Genomic DNA, 18,793 nt, shown 5'->3' with positions numbered 1-18,793 from the left:
CATAAAGAGCCAGGAACAACTAATACAGCATCAGGTGATGTGATACAGTCTAACTTCAATTGCTTCAAACTTCAATATGGCTGAAGAATAGAATTGTAACTTTAAAATATATATTGGAAACTAATAAGACTGTCCTTGGCCTGTCTAATCTTGTGGGCACTTGTCTGGCAGTTGTCTCTTCCTTTGTCCCTCTTCTTTTCCTGCATTTGGGACAGCAGAAGCTTATTAACAATGAGTCATAGGTTTGGATTGTTCAATATATTTTTCAAATTAAAACAGTAATGCAATTCAAAAGAATTCTTTATGTTGGGATTATTTTTTTTAATTATGTTCCCTGAACTCTAGGGTCTTTTTTTTTTTTTTTACAAAATATTGGTAGAGTTCTATGATAGACTAAGAGGAAAAGAAAAAGTTCGTGCAGACTCACCTAATTTTTCTATCGCTGGAGCTTGCCTTTCATCAAGAGTTCTAGGATATTTTTTTAAATGAAGTTTCTACAGCCTGAAAAAGTTTGAAAATCCCTATTCAATGTGATTTTTTAAAATAGTAAAGCCATTAATCTTCCATGTCATTCATTGTCGTCTAATTTTTGCCCAGTTTTCCTTGTGCATCTTGTTTTCTGTGTTCCTGATGCACAAAATATTTTTTGATACTCCTATATGGCTGCAAAAGAAAATTGTACTTCTATCTCTTACAGCCTTTCTCTTTTCCACCCTTCTCCTTCTTTAACATTGCTCTTAAGGTTGCTGGAGAGAGATACGTGTACAAGTTTGTTTGTGACCCTGAAGCCCTCTTCTCCATGGCCTTTCCGGATAACCAGCGTCCCTTGCTGAAAACTGACGTCGAACGTCATATCAATGAAGAGGACACTGTCCCTCTGTCCCACTTTGATGAGAGTATGGTCTATATGCAAGAAGGAGGCTGCTGTAATACCCACCCTTATAATGAAGGCTATGTATATTAATTGGAGTGACAGGAGTGGAGCCCCCTTTTTCATCCTAAGCTTCTCCCTCTTTCATGAGACCAAGACAAAAGCTGAATTCCCGTCAGTTGATTTTATAAGAATAAGGATTAAAAACTGTAAAAAAGAATAAAAGAGTACTATAAAGGGGTTTCTTCTGTTGTATTACTCCTGTAGTCTGACATGGACAGTGCACTTTATTTGAAAAGGGAAGTTTAGAATCTAATTGTTTATTCTTTGGAACAAGGGTGGAAAATACAGGTTTTAAGTACAACAAAGCTGTATCATGTCTGAGTTTGTTTCTGTTTCTTACTTGGTTAAAAATAATGTACATGTTCTCTAATTACCCATAGTACAGTTAATTCTAGACATGATCAATAACCATTTGTACACTACCTGGAGAATTATCTGTCAGGGACACTCTTCCCTCTCTCCCATTTTCACTATAGTCTAGCCATTTTTCCTGTCTTTTTTATTGCTAGACAGACGTTATTTATCCCTTATAAAGATTGAGCTTTGCACATTCAGAATATGTGCTCTACCACTGAGCTAAGTACCAATAATGCTAGATTTGAAAACTAGAATTAGATTTATAGTTTTGTTCCTTAAAAGACAGGATCCACTTTTATTTTATCTCTTTAAAACATATCTATGTATCTTAGACACCACCTTGATTCTGTATACAAGTCATTAAGGAAAGCATTCATTCTGGTCCAAAAAACACAGTTCCTGGTTTATGATTATAAATTGCAAGGCTGTAGCTTAGCTTCTGATATCAGGTGCCATCTTGTTATGCAAATACATCAACATTTAATCGTTTTCAACTTTTCAATGTCCACCTGAGTGTAGTAATTGTTTATACTGAACTATTCTGCATATTCTTTTAACTTTATGTACAGGACTGTGATCACAAAGGGTGAGACAGAATGCTGTCCTTCCACTTTCTTTGATTCATAAATAGGTTATTTAATCAATAAGAATTAACTGTACTAGTTCTCATATCTTATTATGCTATTTCAATCCACAGCAGTTTCTCCTTCAGCAAAGCATCCAATATACAAATAAGTACTTTAGTAATTTTTAGACACAATATCCAATAATATGCATTTTAGCCTTTATACTGCTGTGTTATGTTGATAAGCATATATACATACTAGCTAATGCTATCGCTTCTGCTGCTGTCTTTATTCCTGTAATACTCTCTTTGCTGAATTTACTATGCTCTTTATAAGCAATGCTGTAACTACAGGTAGTATTCAGGACAAAATAGATGACTTGAACCTTTTACTGTTTAGAAAAATAGCTTATGCCATAGCTGTGCTATATACAGCTTTTATGTGCATTGCAACATGGATAGGACTTTCCAGCTTGCTAAAGGGGAGCTCTGCGGAACCTTTTATAATGCTCCATGGAGCAGAGACCTCTACATAATATCAAAAATACAGTTATTTTTTTTCTTTCTTTTTGGGCTGTATCATGTAGTGCTGGCACTGATGCTTAACAATTTTGTTGGGACACTAATTGTAAGTGTGATTAGGTAAGTTTGGAAAACCCTTTAAAAGTTGTTTTAATTTTGGGGAAGGCAACATTGAAAGAAGGCAAAGATCTTATTCTTAAGTTCAAATTAAATGAATAATATTTAAGAAGACCTTATCTTCAGTGTTAACTTTTTGCATTGGAGCAGGAAATAGAAAGCATGTTTGAAGTTTGGAGAGTGGTTTTTCAAACCACTTCTCTTCCAGAACATCCATCCCAATAGTCATATACATACTTTGCCCAGAAATCATCAACTCTGAAATAGAGAAAGGGCGGATAGGAGTCCATAATTATTAGTTTCAAAAATAATGTTTCATTGTAAATGACATGATATCAGAGATGCGGGGATATGGTGATTTACTTTGCACTCAGTGTTAGTCAAGAACCCTATAAATCTATAAATGATTTATAATGCAATTCATTTCAGACTTAATGAGTATTAACCACTATAAACCACAGCGGCAACAGAGCACACTGGGCCTGCATCTCTTTCACCCTAAAACATTAAGAGAGTTTCATGTGTGCATGTTAAAAATTCCATGGCATGTTAACCTTACAGAAATCTCTGCAAAAAGTGCTTCATCTTATCCCTGCCATTGTTCAATGGCAAAATTTCTGTAGTTGGCTATAACATTTGTTTTTTTATTTTGTTTTTGAAAAGCTACCATTGGGATAGAATCAGTGACTTTAATCATGATGCCTACTGATGTCTCTATTGACCTTCCTAGACTTTCCTCCTCACCTAACTTAAAAATGGGAGGGTAGCATTTTCAGAGTGCCAACTTCCAGCTGTCTTCAATCACAGTTATGCTTTAAAAAAGTTCTGCTTATTAAAAAAAAACAGTTGGGGAATGTCTGCTTGCCCACTAAGAATATACCTAGGTAAATGATGTGATATAAGTCCTGGGAATATATATGCATTTGTCATCTGGTAGATGATTGATTTTTATCTGGCTGCATCCATTATGGCAGCCATTTTGTTTGTCATCTCTGTCAATCTTTTTTTTTCTGAATAAGGTACCTAAAATTCCAAATGTGTCCCCCAATCTTAACAACAGAAGCATCTTTGGAGGAGTCAAGATCTCTAAAGTGGCAGGTGCAACATCACAATTGAAGCCCCACCTCTTGTATGTACATACAAAAGGGTAGGGTACTGATGTGATTGCACAGCTGCTCTCTTGCCCTCTAACCTTTTGATCCTCTAACAAGAATTTAAAATAAGGTTTCTCCTTGCCTTAACTGCTAGGTTAGGGTAGATGCAGAGAAACATACTCTAAACAAGGTGTATTAAATAAACTGACTGTGAAGCAGAAGAGGTGACAAAGTATACAAGCTTAAAAGTCCTTACAGGGAGAAGCAAGTATCTTTACTAGAAACTTGAACACATTCTGCTTAATGATAATTGTATCTTTATTCTTTCAGGTAGCCAGACATTAAAGCATATTGAGTCAATTCGCAAGGCCAAGGTTTTTATTTCCACCCCTCAATGCCCCTCTTACTGGAAATATTAATTCACCAACCTTATTGATAGCCTCAAAGGTAGCATTTGATTTGACCTGGGATTATCAGTCTTCTGGCCTCAGTTCACAGAATATCTGAGTACACCTTCAATCTCCTGCATCACCTTTGCATTTTTAATGGGCAGGGGTACACAGAACATGTCACCTGATAGCAAAAAAGGCAGAACAAACTCCTGGTGTTTGTTCTGAAACATATGGATTAATCCAGATTTTAAAAGCCACTTTTTAACTGACAGATCTCCAATATATGTCCCACTTAAATAAAAGGTTCTGTGGTTACTTTTGGTCCTGGTTTTATTACAAGGAACTGTTCTTTGAAGAGAAAATATTAGGTGAACGGGGTAGTTGAAAAAAAGAAAGCCTAAGGCAAATGTCTTAATATTTAATATATATCTATATCTATATACTGTATATGGTAGTGATTCACTGAACAAAAAGATAATTCCCAGGGGGAAAATGGTATAAGAATTTGTTATCTGGAATTGTTGGATCCTTTTGAAATTGTACCTTAAAAAAAAGAGTTTATTTTAAGTTCTGTTTTTATTCCACATTTTTCCAGGTAGATTAATAAATCTGGCAGCTGATTTCTGAAAGATGGCTTGAATGTCTAATGATTTTATTTTTATTCATTCAATGTAACTGAAAGGCTTACTGGAACAAAGCAAAGATGTCTCTCTTTACTGCATTTACAACACCACAGCAACTATTATCATAGTTAATGCGTAGCTTGCTGCTAAAAAAATTCCCCAAATGAAGGCAATTTTTTTCTAAAAATAAAGAAAACCCATTTCTTTGAGTAATCACAATGGGTTGTTAACTGGTCAATCTTACTTGGAAACACAGTACAACATTACAATATTTCAAATCAGGACATGCATCTCTTTCCTCACTTTATTGGTGGTAGCCTTATCACATATACTTGTTGCCTTTTCCATATGTAGTCAAAATTGTTCTAGCTTGTTATTTCTGAGATCCCTTTCCTTCAGTCTTTTCCTTTTAAAGGCACCTTCATAAATAGTAACTCATCCAGTGTTGTTATGGGGATGATAAATATGGAAATTACATTTGAGGTCAAAATCTGCCACCATAGCTTCTTGTAAAGGTATGTGGGAATAACCTTGGAAGACAAGAAGAGCTATAGCCTAGATATGGTCAGATAATTTAAATTTGATTCCAAAAAAAGAGAGGTGGTAAAAGCATCCCTGAAGGGAGCCTCCCCAATTTTCATGAGAGTAAGAATGAATGTCACACGTTCTTTTAAGTAGACCCAAGTCAATGGGCTTCAAGAGAACCAACACAACAACCCAGGTCCATAGGCAACCCAAACACAGATTACTACTCACTATTCCTTATTACTACATTTACTTTACTTCAACTACTACTACTTATAAGTCATACTACTGGAGAAATGTATTTTTCTAACAACTTTAGGCTCTTGGGTTATTTTATTTCCGTATGAAAACATACACTTTCTTCCCTCTCTTCCACATACTAACATTACCCATTCCAGCATAGCTTTTATAGCCATAGTTGCCATAGTTGGCTGGAGGGAAGGCTTAAAGGGGCAGACAATAGCTGACCAGGTGCTGACCATTTTCTAGGCAGCCTGCTTTCCCACAAGGAATTTTCAAACTTGCAAGATACTGTTAATAGAATGTTACAATAAAAATGAAGTTACTATTCCTATTGTGGTTCTAGGCTGGACTACCTCATAAGGCAGCTCTCTCTGGCTGACCGCATGATGAATAGGATAGTTTGTTGGTTATAATAATGGGAGAGAGTAAAAAAAAGATGTTAGGGCAGCTACATATAGCATTTTGCATACATCCCCTGGCAATAATGTCCCTCCTCTGCTGCCAGACACAGGGAAAAACAATGAAGCAATACGTGGATTTGAATTACCTGAATATGCTCAATGAGGAACAAATGCAAAATAGGGGAAATAAAGAAAAAGAAAATTATACATTACACTCTAGACATAAACCCTTGGTTACATCTATTACAGACTGTCTTCATGATGTTTACACTTGAATCTTTATTTTTGATTCACTGAAACATGAGGAACACCTTAATCCCAACTCTCAAAAGTGTTAACCAAGAAGAAAAAGGGAATGGAAAAGCCAGACAGTTATGTTCACAAATCTCTATTTGGTAGGATTTGGTCAATATTTTTTTTGAATATGTTTATTGTAAATTAGCTTCAGTGACTATTTAAGGTAACACAATTGTTTAGTGTCATGTGTCCTGATTTACTGGAGATTGAAATCTATCTGAACATCAAGTGGATCAGGTTCAAATTCAAGTTAAGAATAAAATTCTTGAAGCCAATAAGCAAGTGGAATTCTAAAATGTTTGGAGAGAACATTAACTCTTCTTGAGGTAGAGAATGAGCTTGAAGTTATAGCAATAGCAATAGCAATAGCAGTAGACTTATATACCGCTTCATAGGCCTTTCAGGCCTCTCTAAGCGGTTTACAGAGAGTCAGCATATTGCCCCCAACAATCTGGGTCCTCATTTTACCCACCTCGGAAGGATGGAAGGCTGAGTCAACCCTGAGCCGGTGAGATTTGAACCGCTGACCTGCTGATCTAGCAGTAGCCTGCAGTGCTGCATTTAACCACTGCGCCACCTTGGCTCTTGGCTCTTGGCTCTTATCAATAGCACATCAGTTAAATAGTTTTCCTTCCTGTTTGGGTTTTTTATTTCTTTAAAAATATAGCAATTATTTCTAAATTAACTTCTTAAATATTATGAGATCCTGTATTTCTAGAATTTTAAATATAACTTTGCAAGTATTTTTGAATCACAGTTTCCAGTATCTGTCACTTTTGGCCATGATAAGGCCAACAAGAACTTTCTGATTCAGGTCTCTGATAAGGTATTTAGGTATTTAGGTATTTATTGGGATTTATATGCCGCCCTTTTCCCTGAGGGGACTCAGGGCGGCTTACAACCACAAGGAAGGGGAGGTGCAAGGTCAAAACAAACAATATGTGAACAACAGAAAAATAATAAAACCCAACTTTCATTCAACAATCAAACACTCGGGCGGGTAATTAAGAGCCTATCCCCAGGCCTGCTGAGAGAGCCAGATCTTGAGGGCTGCGCGGAAGGTCTGGATAGTGGTGAGGGTGCGGATCTCCATGGGGAGCTCGTTCCACAGGGTCGGGGCAGCAACAGAAAAGGCTCTCCTCCGCGTGGTCGCCAGTCGGCATTGACTGGCAGATGGAATTCGGAGGAGGCCCAGTCTGTGCGATCTAATTGGTCGATTTAGGGAGGTAATCGGCAGAAGGCGGTCTCTCAAGTACCCAGATCCACTACCATGGAGTGCTTTAAAGATGGTCATCAGTATCCTGAAGCGCACCCGGAGACCAACAGGTAGCCAGTGCAGCTCGCGGAGGACAGGTGTAACATGGGCGAACCGTGGTGCGCCCACTATCACTCGCGCGGCTGCATTTTGGACTAACTGTAGTCGCCGGATGCACTTCAGGGGCAACCCCATGTAGAGCCCGTTGCAGTATTCCAGTCTAGAGATCACAAGGGCTCGAGTGACTGCCGTGAGAGCCCCCCGATCTAAGTAGGGCCGCAACTGACGGACCAGGCGAACCTGGGCAAATGCCCCCCTGGTCACAGCCGACAGCTGGTGATCAAAAGTCAGCTGTGGATCCAGGAGGACTCCTAAGTTGCGGACCCTATCTGAGGGGTATAAAATTTGACCCCCCAGCCTAAGCGTTGGTATATTAGCCAAATTATTGGGGGGGAAACACAACAGCCACTCGGTCTTATCCGGGTTGAGTACCAGTTTGTTAGCACTCATCCAGTTCTTAACGGCCTCCAGACCCTGGTTCATCACGTCCACCGCTTCATTGAGTTGGCACGGGGCGGACAAATACAATTGTGTATCGTCCGCATATTGGTGGTATTTTATCCCGTGCCTCCGAATGATCTCGCCCAGCGGTTTCATGTATATGTTAAATAGTAGGGGTGATAGGACCGAACCCTGGGGTACCCCACATGTTAGGGGCCTCAGGGACGATCTCTGCCCCCCAACTAACACCGACTGCGACCTGTCCGAGAGGTAGGAGGAGAACCACCGCAGAACAGTGCCTCCCACTCCCACCTCCCGCAGTCGTCGCAGAAGGATACCATGGTCGATGGTATCGAAAGCCGCTGAGAGGTCCAGGAGAACCAGGATGGACGCATAGCCTCCATCTCTGGCTCTCCAGAGATCATCGGTCAATGCGACCAAAGCGGTTTCTGTGCTGTAACCAGGCCTGAAGCCGGACTGGAAGGGGTCAAGATAACTGTGATAAGCCACAGTTGTCCACCTTCAGTATAGTTTTTCATTATTTGGCTAAGTAATTCCATTTTTTATAGTCATCTACAGTAGGCTTTTATTTAAAATATTTTGAATTTACAGTTTTGCTTTTTAACTGACTTGGCTTTGTCCCTTATGCTTTGGCACTCTGTGTGAGTTGGGGAGTTGTTTTGCTGTTTACATTCAGCGCTTTTCCTAACCTGTTACCCTATGATGACTTCCACCTTTTCCATAGTTCTCTAGCTGAAATGGTGAAACTTGTAACACAGCATGTCTATTGGGCTGCAGGCTAGGAAAGGCTGGTTTACTCAAACCATCTGTGTGGTTTTGGCTGTAGTTAAAAGTGCAAGCAGTATTTTAGTTTACTATATATGGTAGTGACATACAATGCCTAAAGGCAAGTAACTATTGCCATAATCTTTTTTTTAAAAAAAACCAAGTTAATGATCTATAGTTTCTGATCTGTATTAAAATCAGGGGCACTAACTTAGATATGAAGTACAGAATAGTACAATCTACACAACTATTTTTGTCATATACATGGTTTTCTTATCTGAATCCTTCAGTTATTCTTATTGTGATAAAATAATAATAGTTTTTATTTGGAATTGTTCATCAAGGCATCCATAAACACCATAAAGAGTTACACATACATATAAACATATCCAACTTTTCAAATATTACTTAATCAAATTGAGCATCATTATTACATGCTTTCATAGCTTGTTTATAGCACAGTCTTATAACAATAACTTTCTTTGAAATGACATAGACGATCTCTTCAAGAAAAATATCAATAGGTTCAGTGTGACTTATTCCCTGGAATCATTGTTTATATAATCTAGATTATAGATTATATAATCTATAATCTATCTTTCTTTTTCTTGGCTGCTGAAAGTTAGCAGTATCAATTTGTTTCTTAAAATTTGGTGTAATCATTTGGAAAGTCATAGTGCTGCTCACTTATGAAGAGTTACCTATTCATGTAGAAGCCATTCGTTTTCAAATTACAATTGAGAGATCTTAGAATGACCATGAGGACTTCATCTGTGTCCCATTGCAGGTTAAACACAACAGCAAGTAATACAGTTTCCATACCCTCCCCTGTATGAATCCTAACTGGAAGACATATAGATAATCCATTTCATCTGGAACTCCCAGAAGGGAAGATTGGTGACTAAATAGAAATTATTAAGATAATTTGAGTAATAGCCTTTTACACTGGGAAGAGTGTGCATCACTGTCATCTTTGAAGCTGATGGTATCATGAGCATATATAATTTACAGAGAGGTATCCTCTAGTACTCAGCCTTGTTCAGGCTATGGTTTCACCAAAAAGCATGTTTTTGATAAAACATGTTATTTTCACTTAGCTAGGTTTTAGTCTTGCATGCCAGACCTCTTTTCTCTCCTGCAGTCATAGAGGAGTATGATCCTATTGCAATGAATCTACACTTAACATAACCAAACTGAGTGGAAGACTTTCCAGAATCTAGTACTTTCAACAATTTAGCACCCAAACACTGGGTTGTACTAGGAAGCCAACAGGGCAGTGGAGCCAAGATTCCTATTAATTGACTGATTGACGTTATTATATGGCCACCCATCGCACATAGCATGATTCTTATCATGTACCCCTTTTCCTGTAATGATCTGCTCCATCACACCTTTTTTTGCTAGTCACTACTACTATATTCCAACTGTCCAGCTCTCTAAAGAGGACCTCTCTCATTGTCCATTCCTGCCACACTTGAGTGGGTGGTACACTTTCTTCTAATAAGCTAAATCAGAATGGATCACAGAACACTGTCTGATGTATTACATTACAGACCTTCTTACTAGGCCTCTCTCCACTTGATGTCCCCTATGTCTCTCATTCCTGAATATGTTACTGATCATTAATCCTTTTCATAATCAAGGCAGAGAACTTGGGATTCAATTATATTTCCAGCATCACTTGCTATTGTACCCTGGCTAGCACTATTTATTATTTTGATTCAACCAATATTTAGAAAGTAATCTTTTTCCTCCTCTAATTAGATACATTTCATTTTGGAACCTGATAATGAGCAATAAACATTGCTATGTCTATGTTCCTATCTATGAATATCCTTATCCATAAGTAGATTTTGGAAATGAGTCTAGCTATAATTCTATGTTCACTTTTGGCAATAATGAGGCAGTAATAAAAGATGTATAACTCTACTGTGGAGACCAAGACACATCCATGTCATCTTGATTCATAATTTTGGGTCAGCTGTCAACTATTTAGGATGTGTTCTCATATAAAAACTGGAGAAGGGAGTACTATATATACCTTTGTGATCCCTTGAAGGAACAGCAGGACCTAAAACATGGACATAAGCACTTAATTTTATTCCATATAATATATTTAGATATATATTTCTTCTTAATATGATAATTAAATGAAAATTAGTAACCTACTGGTTGATACACTTTTAATTTTTCATCACTGTTTTTTTTTTTGCATTCATCATTTTTGGATAACAATATATACTTTTATCAGAGAATACCAATAGTTCATTAATAGTTGATCTTTTACTCTTTTCCTATACTTTGCTTCTGTATTTATCAATATGTAAATACTCACATCAGCTGTATATTTAATTTATGAATGTTGCTGGATTTATAGCCCAACTTTCCACCAAACAAATTATATAATAAAATTAATTAAACAATTGTGATCCACAATTACATAACAAACAGTTTTGAACAGCATTAAACTTTTATTTGGCCAATAAAAACATTTGATGTATCTCCTTTATACCTCTGGAAATGGCTCAGTCCAATTGCTTGAAAATTGCATCTATTTGTTTTTTAAATTTTATTAATTAAACTTTGACAAAGTAAAAGCATTTAAAGCAAAAGGAAAGGATAACGGAAAGGAAAGGAAGGGAAGGGAAGGGAAGGAAGGGAGGAAAAAATAGTGCAAATATAATTAAGAAATGAAAGAAAAAGTAAAAAAAGTGACTTTTGATCTTTATTGCAGCTATAAATGACACACTATTTGACTATATTTCCCTAAGGTTACATAACAGTTTCTTTCTTTCCATATTCTACCCTTTCTAATCATATCCATAAATAATAAGTTTACTTTTTTCTGTTTCCATCAAAAAGTACATAGTGTAAAGAACTTCCAGTCAGTAATAAATGTAGTTTCTTCTTTTTTTTATTAAGCAAGTCAATTTTGCCATCTCTGCCAATTCTGTCATCTTCACCCACAATACCTCCATTATAGATATTACAGGGACTTTCTAAATTTGTGCACATAATATTCTCATTGTGATTACAATGTTCAAAACAATCACCCATAAGTCTTTTCTAGTTGTTTGTCCATTGTCCCCAGCAAAAAAAGGTTCTGCTTTCAAATGATTATTAGCCAAATAATTAAGGACTGTATTTCAAATTGTCCCCCAAGTATATAGTGCAGTAGTTAAAAATGTGGCAGTTTTGACTAAAACATTGAGTCTTTATTGATTAGCCCTTGGGCCATATCAAAGTACAAAGTTCCAGAAATAAATTATTACTAAAATTTGATAAAAAGAAATTTAAAATGGAATTTGATAAAATACCATTTAAAATGGAATTGGAATAAAATATGATTTAAAGTGAAATTGGAATAAAATGCAGTCTAAAATGAAATTGGAATAGAATACAATAATTTAAGATCTAGATAAAATATGATAAAATTATATTTCGGTGTCACCCCTGCAATCTACCTCAATCAATTCCACATATGCAGATCTCAACCTGATTAAAATAAAATCTGGCTCATGAATTTGTCTTGCTTCCCACTGGTTATTGTCTACCCCTCCCCCTGCCCAAATATTTCCAAACCTGGCAACTTTAAGATATGCATGCTGGGGAATTGTGGGAGTTGAATTCCATATGATTTTTTTCTTTTTTTAGAAATCCACAAATCTTAAAGTGGTCAAGTTTCAAAAACACTAGTTTAGAGTCTTCCAATTGGGATAATTTTAAACATGGAAAGTGACATCCCTAGAAATGCTGCAACACTCTGGGCTGCCAAGGAATAGAACAGAATAGAACAGAATAGAATAACAGAATTGGAAGGGACCTTGGAGGTCTTCTAGTCCAACCCCCTGCCTAGGCAGGAAACCCTATATCATTTCAGACAAATGGTTATCCAACATCTTCTTAAGAAAGGGGATTTTGATGAGGGATTATGATCAACCACTAACCAAACTCAAGCAGCCTGCCAAAAATTTGAAAGCCAAAACAGGATTAGCCAAAAATTTGAAAGCCAAAACAGGATTAGTCCTATCCAAGGAACATGTCCCTGAGTATATATAGTCCGTGACTTACAACATTATTGAGCCCCAATTTTTGTTGCTAAGCAATACAGTTACATGAGTTTTGCCCCATTTTATGATGGTTATTAAGTGAATAGCAATAGCAATAGCAGTAGACTTATATACCGCTTCATAGGCCTTTCAGGCCTCTCTAAGCGGTTTACAGAGAGTCAGCATATTGCCCCCAACAATCTGGGTCCTCATTTTACCCACCTCGGAAGGATGGAAGGCTGAGTCAACCCTGAGCCGGTGAGATTTGAACCGCTGACCTGCTGATCTAGCAGTAGCCTGCAGTGCTGCATTTAACCACTGCGCCACCTTGGCTCTTCCCCATTGTAACTTTAAATGAATCTGCCTTCCCCATTGACTTTGCTTGTCAGACAGTCACAAAAGGGCATCATGTGATCTCAAGACACCGCAACCGTCATAAATGTTACAAAGGTCCTTTTTCAGGAGGGAACTGGACTTTCTTGTTTTTTCTTTGAAGACATTTCACTTCTCATCCAAGAAGCTTCTTCAGCTTCTTGGGTAGTAGAGATAGTGGGGAATGGAAGAATTTATATTCCTTGCAGACAGCTGGTCATTGCCATTCTTTTAGAGGCTTATTTAGGGGTTTATCTGTGTCCTTAGTTTATCTGTGTCACCTGAGTAGTGCTCTGGTTCCTGTAGGCTGCAATTTTTCCTTTAGAAATCCAATTATACTCCCACACCATTCAAAGATTGTTCATCCCAAATTGTATAGCTAAAAGTCTGTATAGATTCTCAGTTATCCATGTCATGGTTGTCCCAAAGGTCCTTTTTCAGGAAAAAAAACCTGTCATAAATATTAGCCAGTTGCCAAGTGTCTGAAAGTCACTTTTTCCAGTGCCATTGTAACTTTAAATGAACTGTTGTAACCCGAGGACTACATGAAGTCAATCCTAAGTTTTAAGGCCTGAAAGATGCTTAATCAAATAAGTTTACCTCCAGATAGCACTTACATTATGGTATTCCTAAGAACCATTCTCAAGGGCAGAAGCAAAAAAAAAGGCCATACAAGTGAAGATTTTATGATTCACTGAGTTTGAGATGGGCAGCTATACAAACTGAATAAATAAATAAAAATAAATAGAATTGGATTTCTATAGAGAAGGAGCAGCTGCATCTACAGTTCATGACCTGTCATACGTCATCTTTCATAAAGATACAGAGCCCTGATTTATATCTCTTTATCGAAATACTCAAACAATTCTGATTTATTTGCTGACCAGTTACTTTTATCAAACCAGTACAATTTTGTTTCCTTTTATATAGCTAGATTTTGTCATACTTTCTGTAAGCCTACAAACATTTTGATTACAAAATGACCTAATTATAATTATTTACAGAATTCTAGTCAGTGACAATAATGTGTGTGATTTAATTTGTATTAACTAAAACTTCATAAAAACAATTTTATAATTTAAAAAAAATAGTAGGGAAAAGAAATACAAAATCATTTATCCAACATTCATACAGAGAAGCTTGAGTAAAGACTTTAAATATGATAATCATAATATAATAAATAATTAACCAACTGATATCTCACAAATTTCAGGGCAGTGCGGGTACCAACATAGAGAAGGCCCATCTGCAAATGATACTCTCTTGAATTTGGTGCGACTGGTTCTTGCACATGTAGCATGTTATATCAAAGGCATCTTGCGCATGGCTCAATAGTTAACTGATAAGTAGTTCAATTGTTTAACCACAACACACATCTGGTGCATCGTAAGCCTGGTAGTTGATAGTTGAAGTACCTTTTGCAAATCAGCACAGTAATAAAGTGTAAGGTGAAATGCCTTGTTAAGACAGATCATGTGATTTTACACAAGCCCATTCATCGCTGTAACCCCTGTAGTTAATACCAGATACAGCTTCTAGGCCAACTACAAGGATGTGCCCAATCCAACAATGATCTAAAAAAAAAGAGGCAAAGGTGTATATAATGGAGAACAGAACAAAATAGAATAGAATGTCTTTATGAGGTTAGAGAAAAAGGAATACAAAGAAAATCCTTCCAGATTTCCTTTTAGTAAACAGAGGTTTTTGTATGTTTGCTAAAAGACAAATCCTCATTGATAGCAGCTATTATCTACATTATCTACAATCTAGAAAAATACTTTCAACATTCTTTATGTTCCCCTAACTAAAGAATTGGGAAACCTATGATTTACAAAGAGTGGATTACAAATAAAAATTTAAGTTTTCTTGGTGCATATTAATAGTAAACATACTGGTTTTGAACCAGATACTACATTCAGAGCACCATCTCTTTGATTGATGTAAAAGGAAAAGGAGTTGGAGATATCTGTATCTTTGATCTCTCACTTTCATGAGATCACAGTAATAATCTAACAAAATAAATCTCAGAAAGTTTTAAAGGTAAAGGTTTCCCCTATCCAGTTGTTTCTGATTCAAAATGGCAGTGTTCATCCCCGTTTCTTAGCTCAAACAACCAGCATTGTCCAAAGACATTTCTGTGGCCATATGGCCAGCATGACTATATGATGAAGCACACAGAATGCTATTGCCTTTCCACCAAAGTGGAAAGAGATCTGTGACAATTTGCCATGGTCAACTCTCTGTGAGGAAAGTCACTGTGGGACAAGAGTTACACTAATATCAAAGAAATGGTGACATAGAATCATTAGAGAAAGGATGCAAAAAGTGGGACAGAATAAAATAAGAATGACAAAAAATAAAAATTTCTTAATTTATTTTAAACAATTAAATTGAATTGTTAAGTTATCCCATAGTGAATTGTCCCATGGTGAGATTTCCTGCAGTGAACTGACTGTGATATGTTGGCCATGGTGAGTTCACTGTGGTTAGTTGGCCATGGTGAGTTAGCCATACTGAATTGGCTGTGGCGAGTTATCCTATTCTGCTGAAGTGGTTCCTATTCATCTAGTCGCACTTTCTGCTTTCAAACATAGAACATAGAATTTTTATTGGCCAATAAAAATATCTAGATGCCTTCCAATCTGGTTTCAGGCCTGGCTGCAGCATGGAAACTACTTTGGTCGCACTGACCGATGATCTCTGGAGAGCCAGAGATGGGGGCCGGGCCTCCGTTCTGGTGCTCCTGGACCTCTCAGCGGCCTTTGATACCATCGACCATGGTATCCTTCTGCAACGGTTGTGAGAGGTGGGGGTGGGAGGCACCGTTTTTCAGTGATTCTCCTCCTACCTCTCGGGCAGTCGCAGTCGGTGTTGGTTGGAGGACAGAGGTCGACCCTTAGGCCCCTTAATTATGGGGTGCCGCAGGGGTCGGTTCTGTCCCCCCTCCTGTTTAACATTTACATGAAGCCGCTGGGAAAGATAATCCGACGGCACGGGATAAAATACCACCAGTATGTGGACGATACTGAATTGTATCTGTCCGCCCCATGCCAGCTCAGTGAAGCAGTTGACGTGATGTGTCAGTGCCTGGAGGATGTGATGGGGGTTAACAAGCTGGCTCTCAATCCTGACAAGACTGAGTGGCTTGTGTTTTTTCCTCCCACAAATTGGCAAGGTATTCCATCTGTCAGGCTGGAGGGTGAAATTATACGCCCCTCAGATAGGGTTCGCAATTTGGGAGTCCTCCTGGACCCACACCTTAGATCACCATTTGTCGGCTGTGACCAGGGGGGCATTTGCCCAGGTTCGCCTGGTGCACCAATTGCGTCCCTACCTGAACCGGGAGGATCTCACAACAGTCACTCATGCCCTTGTGACCTCAGGACTGGACTACTGCAATGCGCTCTACATGGGGCAGCCCTTGAAGAGTGTTCGGAGACTTCAGCTGATCCAGAATGCAGCCGCGTGAGCGATTGTGGGTGCGCCTCGGTACACCCACGTTACATCTATCCTCCGCGAGCTGCACTGGCTGCCTATTGGTCTCCGGATACACTTCAAGGTGCAAGTCATCACTTATAAAGCCCTACATGGTATTGGACCTGGGTACTTGAGAGACCGCCTCCTGCTAATTACCTCCCATAGACCCATTAGATCCCACAGATTAGGCCTCCTCCGAGTTCCATCTGCCGACCAATGTCGGCTGTCGACCACCCGGAGGAGGATCTTCTCTGTGGCTGCTCCGGCCCTGTGGAACGAGCTCCCCGTGGAGATTCGGACCCTCGCCACCCTTCAGGCCTTCCGGACAGCTGTTAAGACCTGGCTGTCCCAGCAAGCCTGGGGTTGAGTTCCCCAGCATAAAAATACATTCATCATAAATCGTAAAAAGAACACCTAATGATAGTTATAGTACTCATCTCAAATGATCTACGTGCCAGAGAAATCACTGTAACAGCATTGCCAAAAAGGCATTAAGAGTTGTCAACCTTGCATAGCTTCTTCTCCGGTAATATTGAACTGCAAACTAGGGCATACAAAACTTTTGCTAGACCAATTCTTGAATACAGCTCATCTTTCTGGAATCCGCACTGCATATCAGACAAATATAATCGAATGAGTTCAGAGATATTTCACAAGAAGTATCCTCCACTCCTCTGCTCACAACAGAGTACCATATGCCACCAGACTCGAAATTTTGGTCTTAGACAATTTAGAACTTGACTGTCTTCGATCCAACCTAAGTATAGTACATAAAATTATCTGCTACAATATCCTACCTGCCAATGAATACTTCAGCTTCAACTACAACAACACATGAGCTCACAATTGATACAAACTTATGGTAAACTGCTCCAAACTTGATTGCAGAAAATATGACTTCAGTAACAGAGTTGTCACTGCCTGGAATGCACCACCTGATACTGTGGTTTCTTCACCAAACCCCCAAAACTGTCTACTGTCGGCTTCGCCCTATGCCTAAAAGGTCTTTAAGGGGCATGCATAAGCTCATCAGTGTGCCTATCATCCCTATCTTAATATTCCCTTGTATTCATATTCATTTCATGTATTCATAATCATGTCTATACTTATATCTGTTATCTAATTCACATTTGATGAAATAAATAAAATAAAAATATATAAAATATAGGTAATAGGAAAGATAAGAAGAAGAAGAATACAACCTTACTAAACAGTTTGACAGTGTTATGGGAATTAAAAAACTGTTAGGTGGACAGGAGCTGGTGCAAGTAACAGGAACTTACCATGTGTGCAGCACTCAGGTTTCAAACCCTGACTGTCAGCCTTTCTAGCTGATAAGCTCATTGTCTTTAACCATTGAGCCACCACACTCCCCCAGAAAGTCTAAGAAGCCATAAACACAACTGTAGAATTTATTTATATATTGATGCTCTAAAAAGCAATTTGAATGCATTACACAACAGCTGAGTGAAAAGCTCTTTAAATAATATTCTAATAGTACAAAGAAATAATCTGCGGAAGCAGAGATGATATATACATCTATGCTGATCAGATCATACCATTTCAAGGTGCTTCATAGTAAAGTATTGGATGTTTGACTGATTGAGATATTGATTTCAATTGTTGAAATTTGTGATGGGGATTCATCTTTAGCAGAAATCAGCTTTACCTTACTGTATCCTATCTCCAGTAACTTATATGGGTTGTTTCTCCCTCAATATATTTTTGCAGAAGCATAACAGGCATTGGTAATGCTGCTCTTTTTTAAAAAATGTTGCAACAAACTTAAGGGAAATGATGCTAAAAAAAAATCCCAAACTGACCTTATAGTCTACAGCAGTTGCGTCACATGACATATTAGGACTTTTCCCCCCTTTGCTAAACCAAGTGTGGGCATGGCCAGAGTGTGACGCATCCAGCCCACGGCACAAGTTTGACAGCCCTGGCCTATAGCCATCAGAAGTAGAATCAGTAGGATTTTCCCTTTCTTCTCTTCTATAACCAAGCAGATGGACTTAATGGTTTTTTTCAAGCCATAGTTAATTCATCTACAAATAATAGAGATTGGTTTGCAAATGTGCATAGAAAGAGAGAGACTTTACTGTTTATAAATGTTCTTCAAGTTTGCTTTGCCCTATCATTAGTAACAAATGGTGTTTGTTTTAGAAACATTATTTCTTGAATCACCTTGGAGTCAGCGTTGGTACAATAAATTATCTGTAAGGTGAAATGAACATTAATTGGTTAATGTGTCTGCAGCAGTTTATTTCATGAACAACAAAA

General features: G+C 38.0%; 1 protein-coding gene across 2 annotated transcripts in view; it reads left to right on the top strand.

Annotated features, from left to right (window-relative positions):
• ETV1 (ETS variant transcription factor 1) overlaps positions 1-4,610 on the top strand; it is an 89,419-nt gene extending 84,809 nt beyond the window's left edge. For both annotated transcript variants that reach the window (XM_014059652.2, XM_014059654.2), the window contains one exon: positions 743-4,610. In XM_014059652.2, coding sequence (XP_013915127.2) covers positions 743-964 — 222 coding nt within the window. In that variant the 3' untranslated portion in view covers positions 965-4,610. The remainder of the gene's footprint in view (positions 1-742) is intronic.
• Positions 4,611-18,793: the final 14,183 nt, after the last annotated feature.

This window comes from Thamnophis sirtalis, unplaced genomic scaffold (genome assembly GCF_051295495.1).
Source record: "Thamnophis sirtalis isolate CommonGarterSnake01/CBP01778 unplaced genomic scaffold, rThaSir2_p1.2 scaffold_4, whole genome shotgun sequence".
Classification (NCBI taxonomy): domain Eukaryota; kingdom Metazoa; phylum Chordata; class Lepidosauria; order Squamata; family Natricidae; genus Thamnophis; species Thamnophis sirtalis.
The sequence above is the reverse complement of the archived record's forward strand: the minus strand, read 5'-3'. Positions and strand labels throughout refer to the sequence as shown.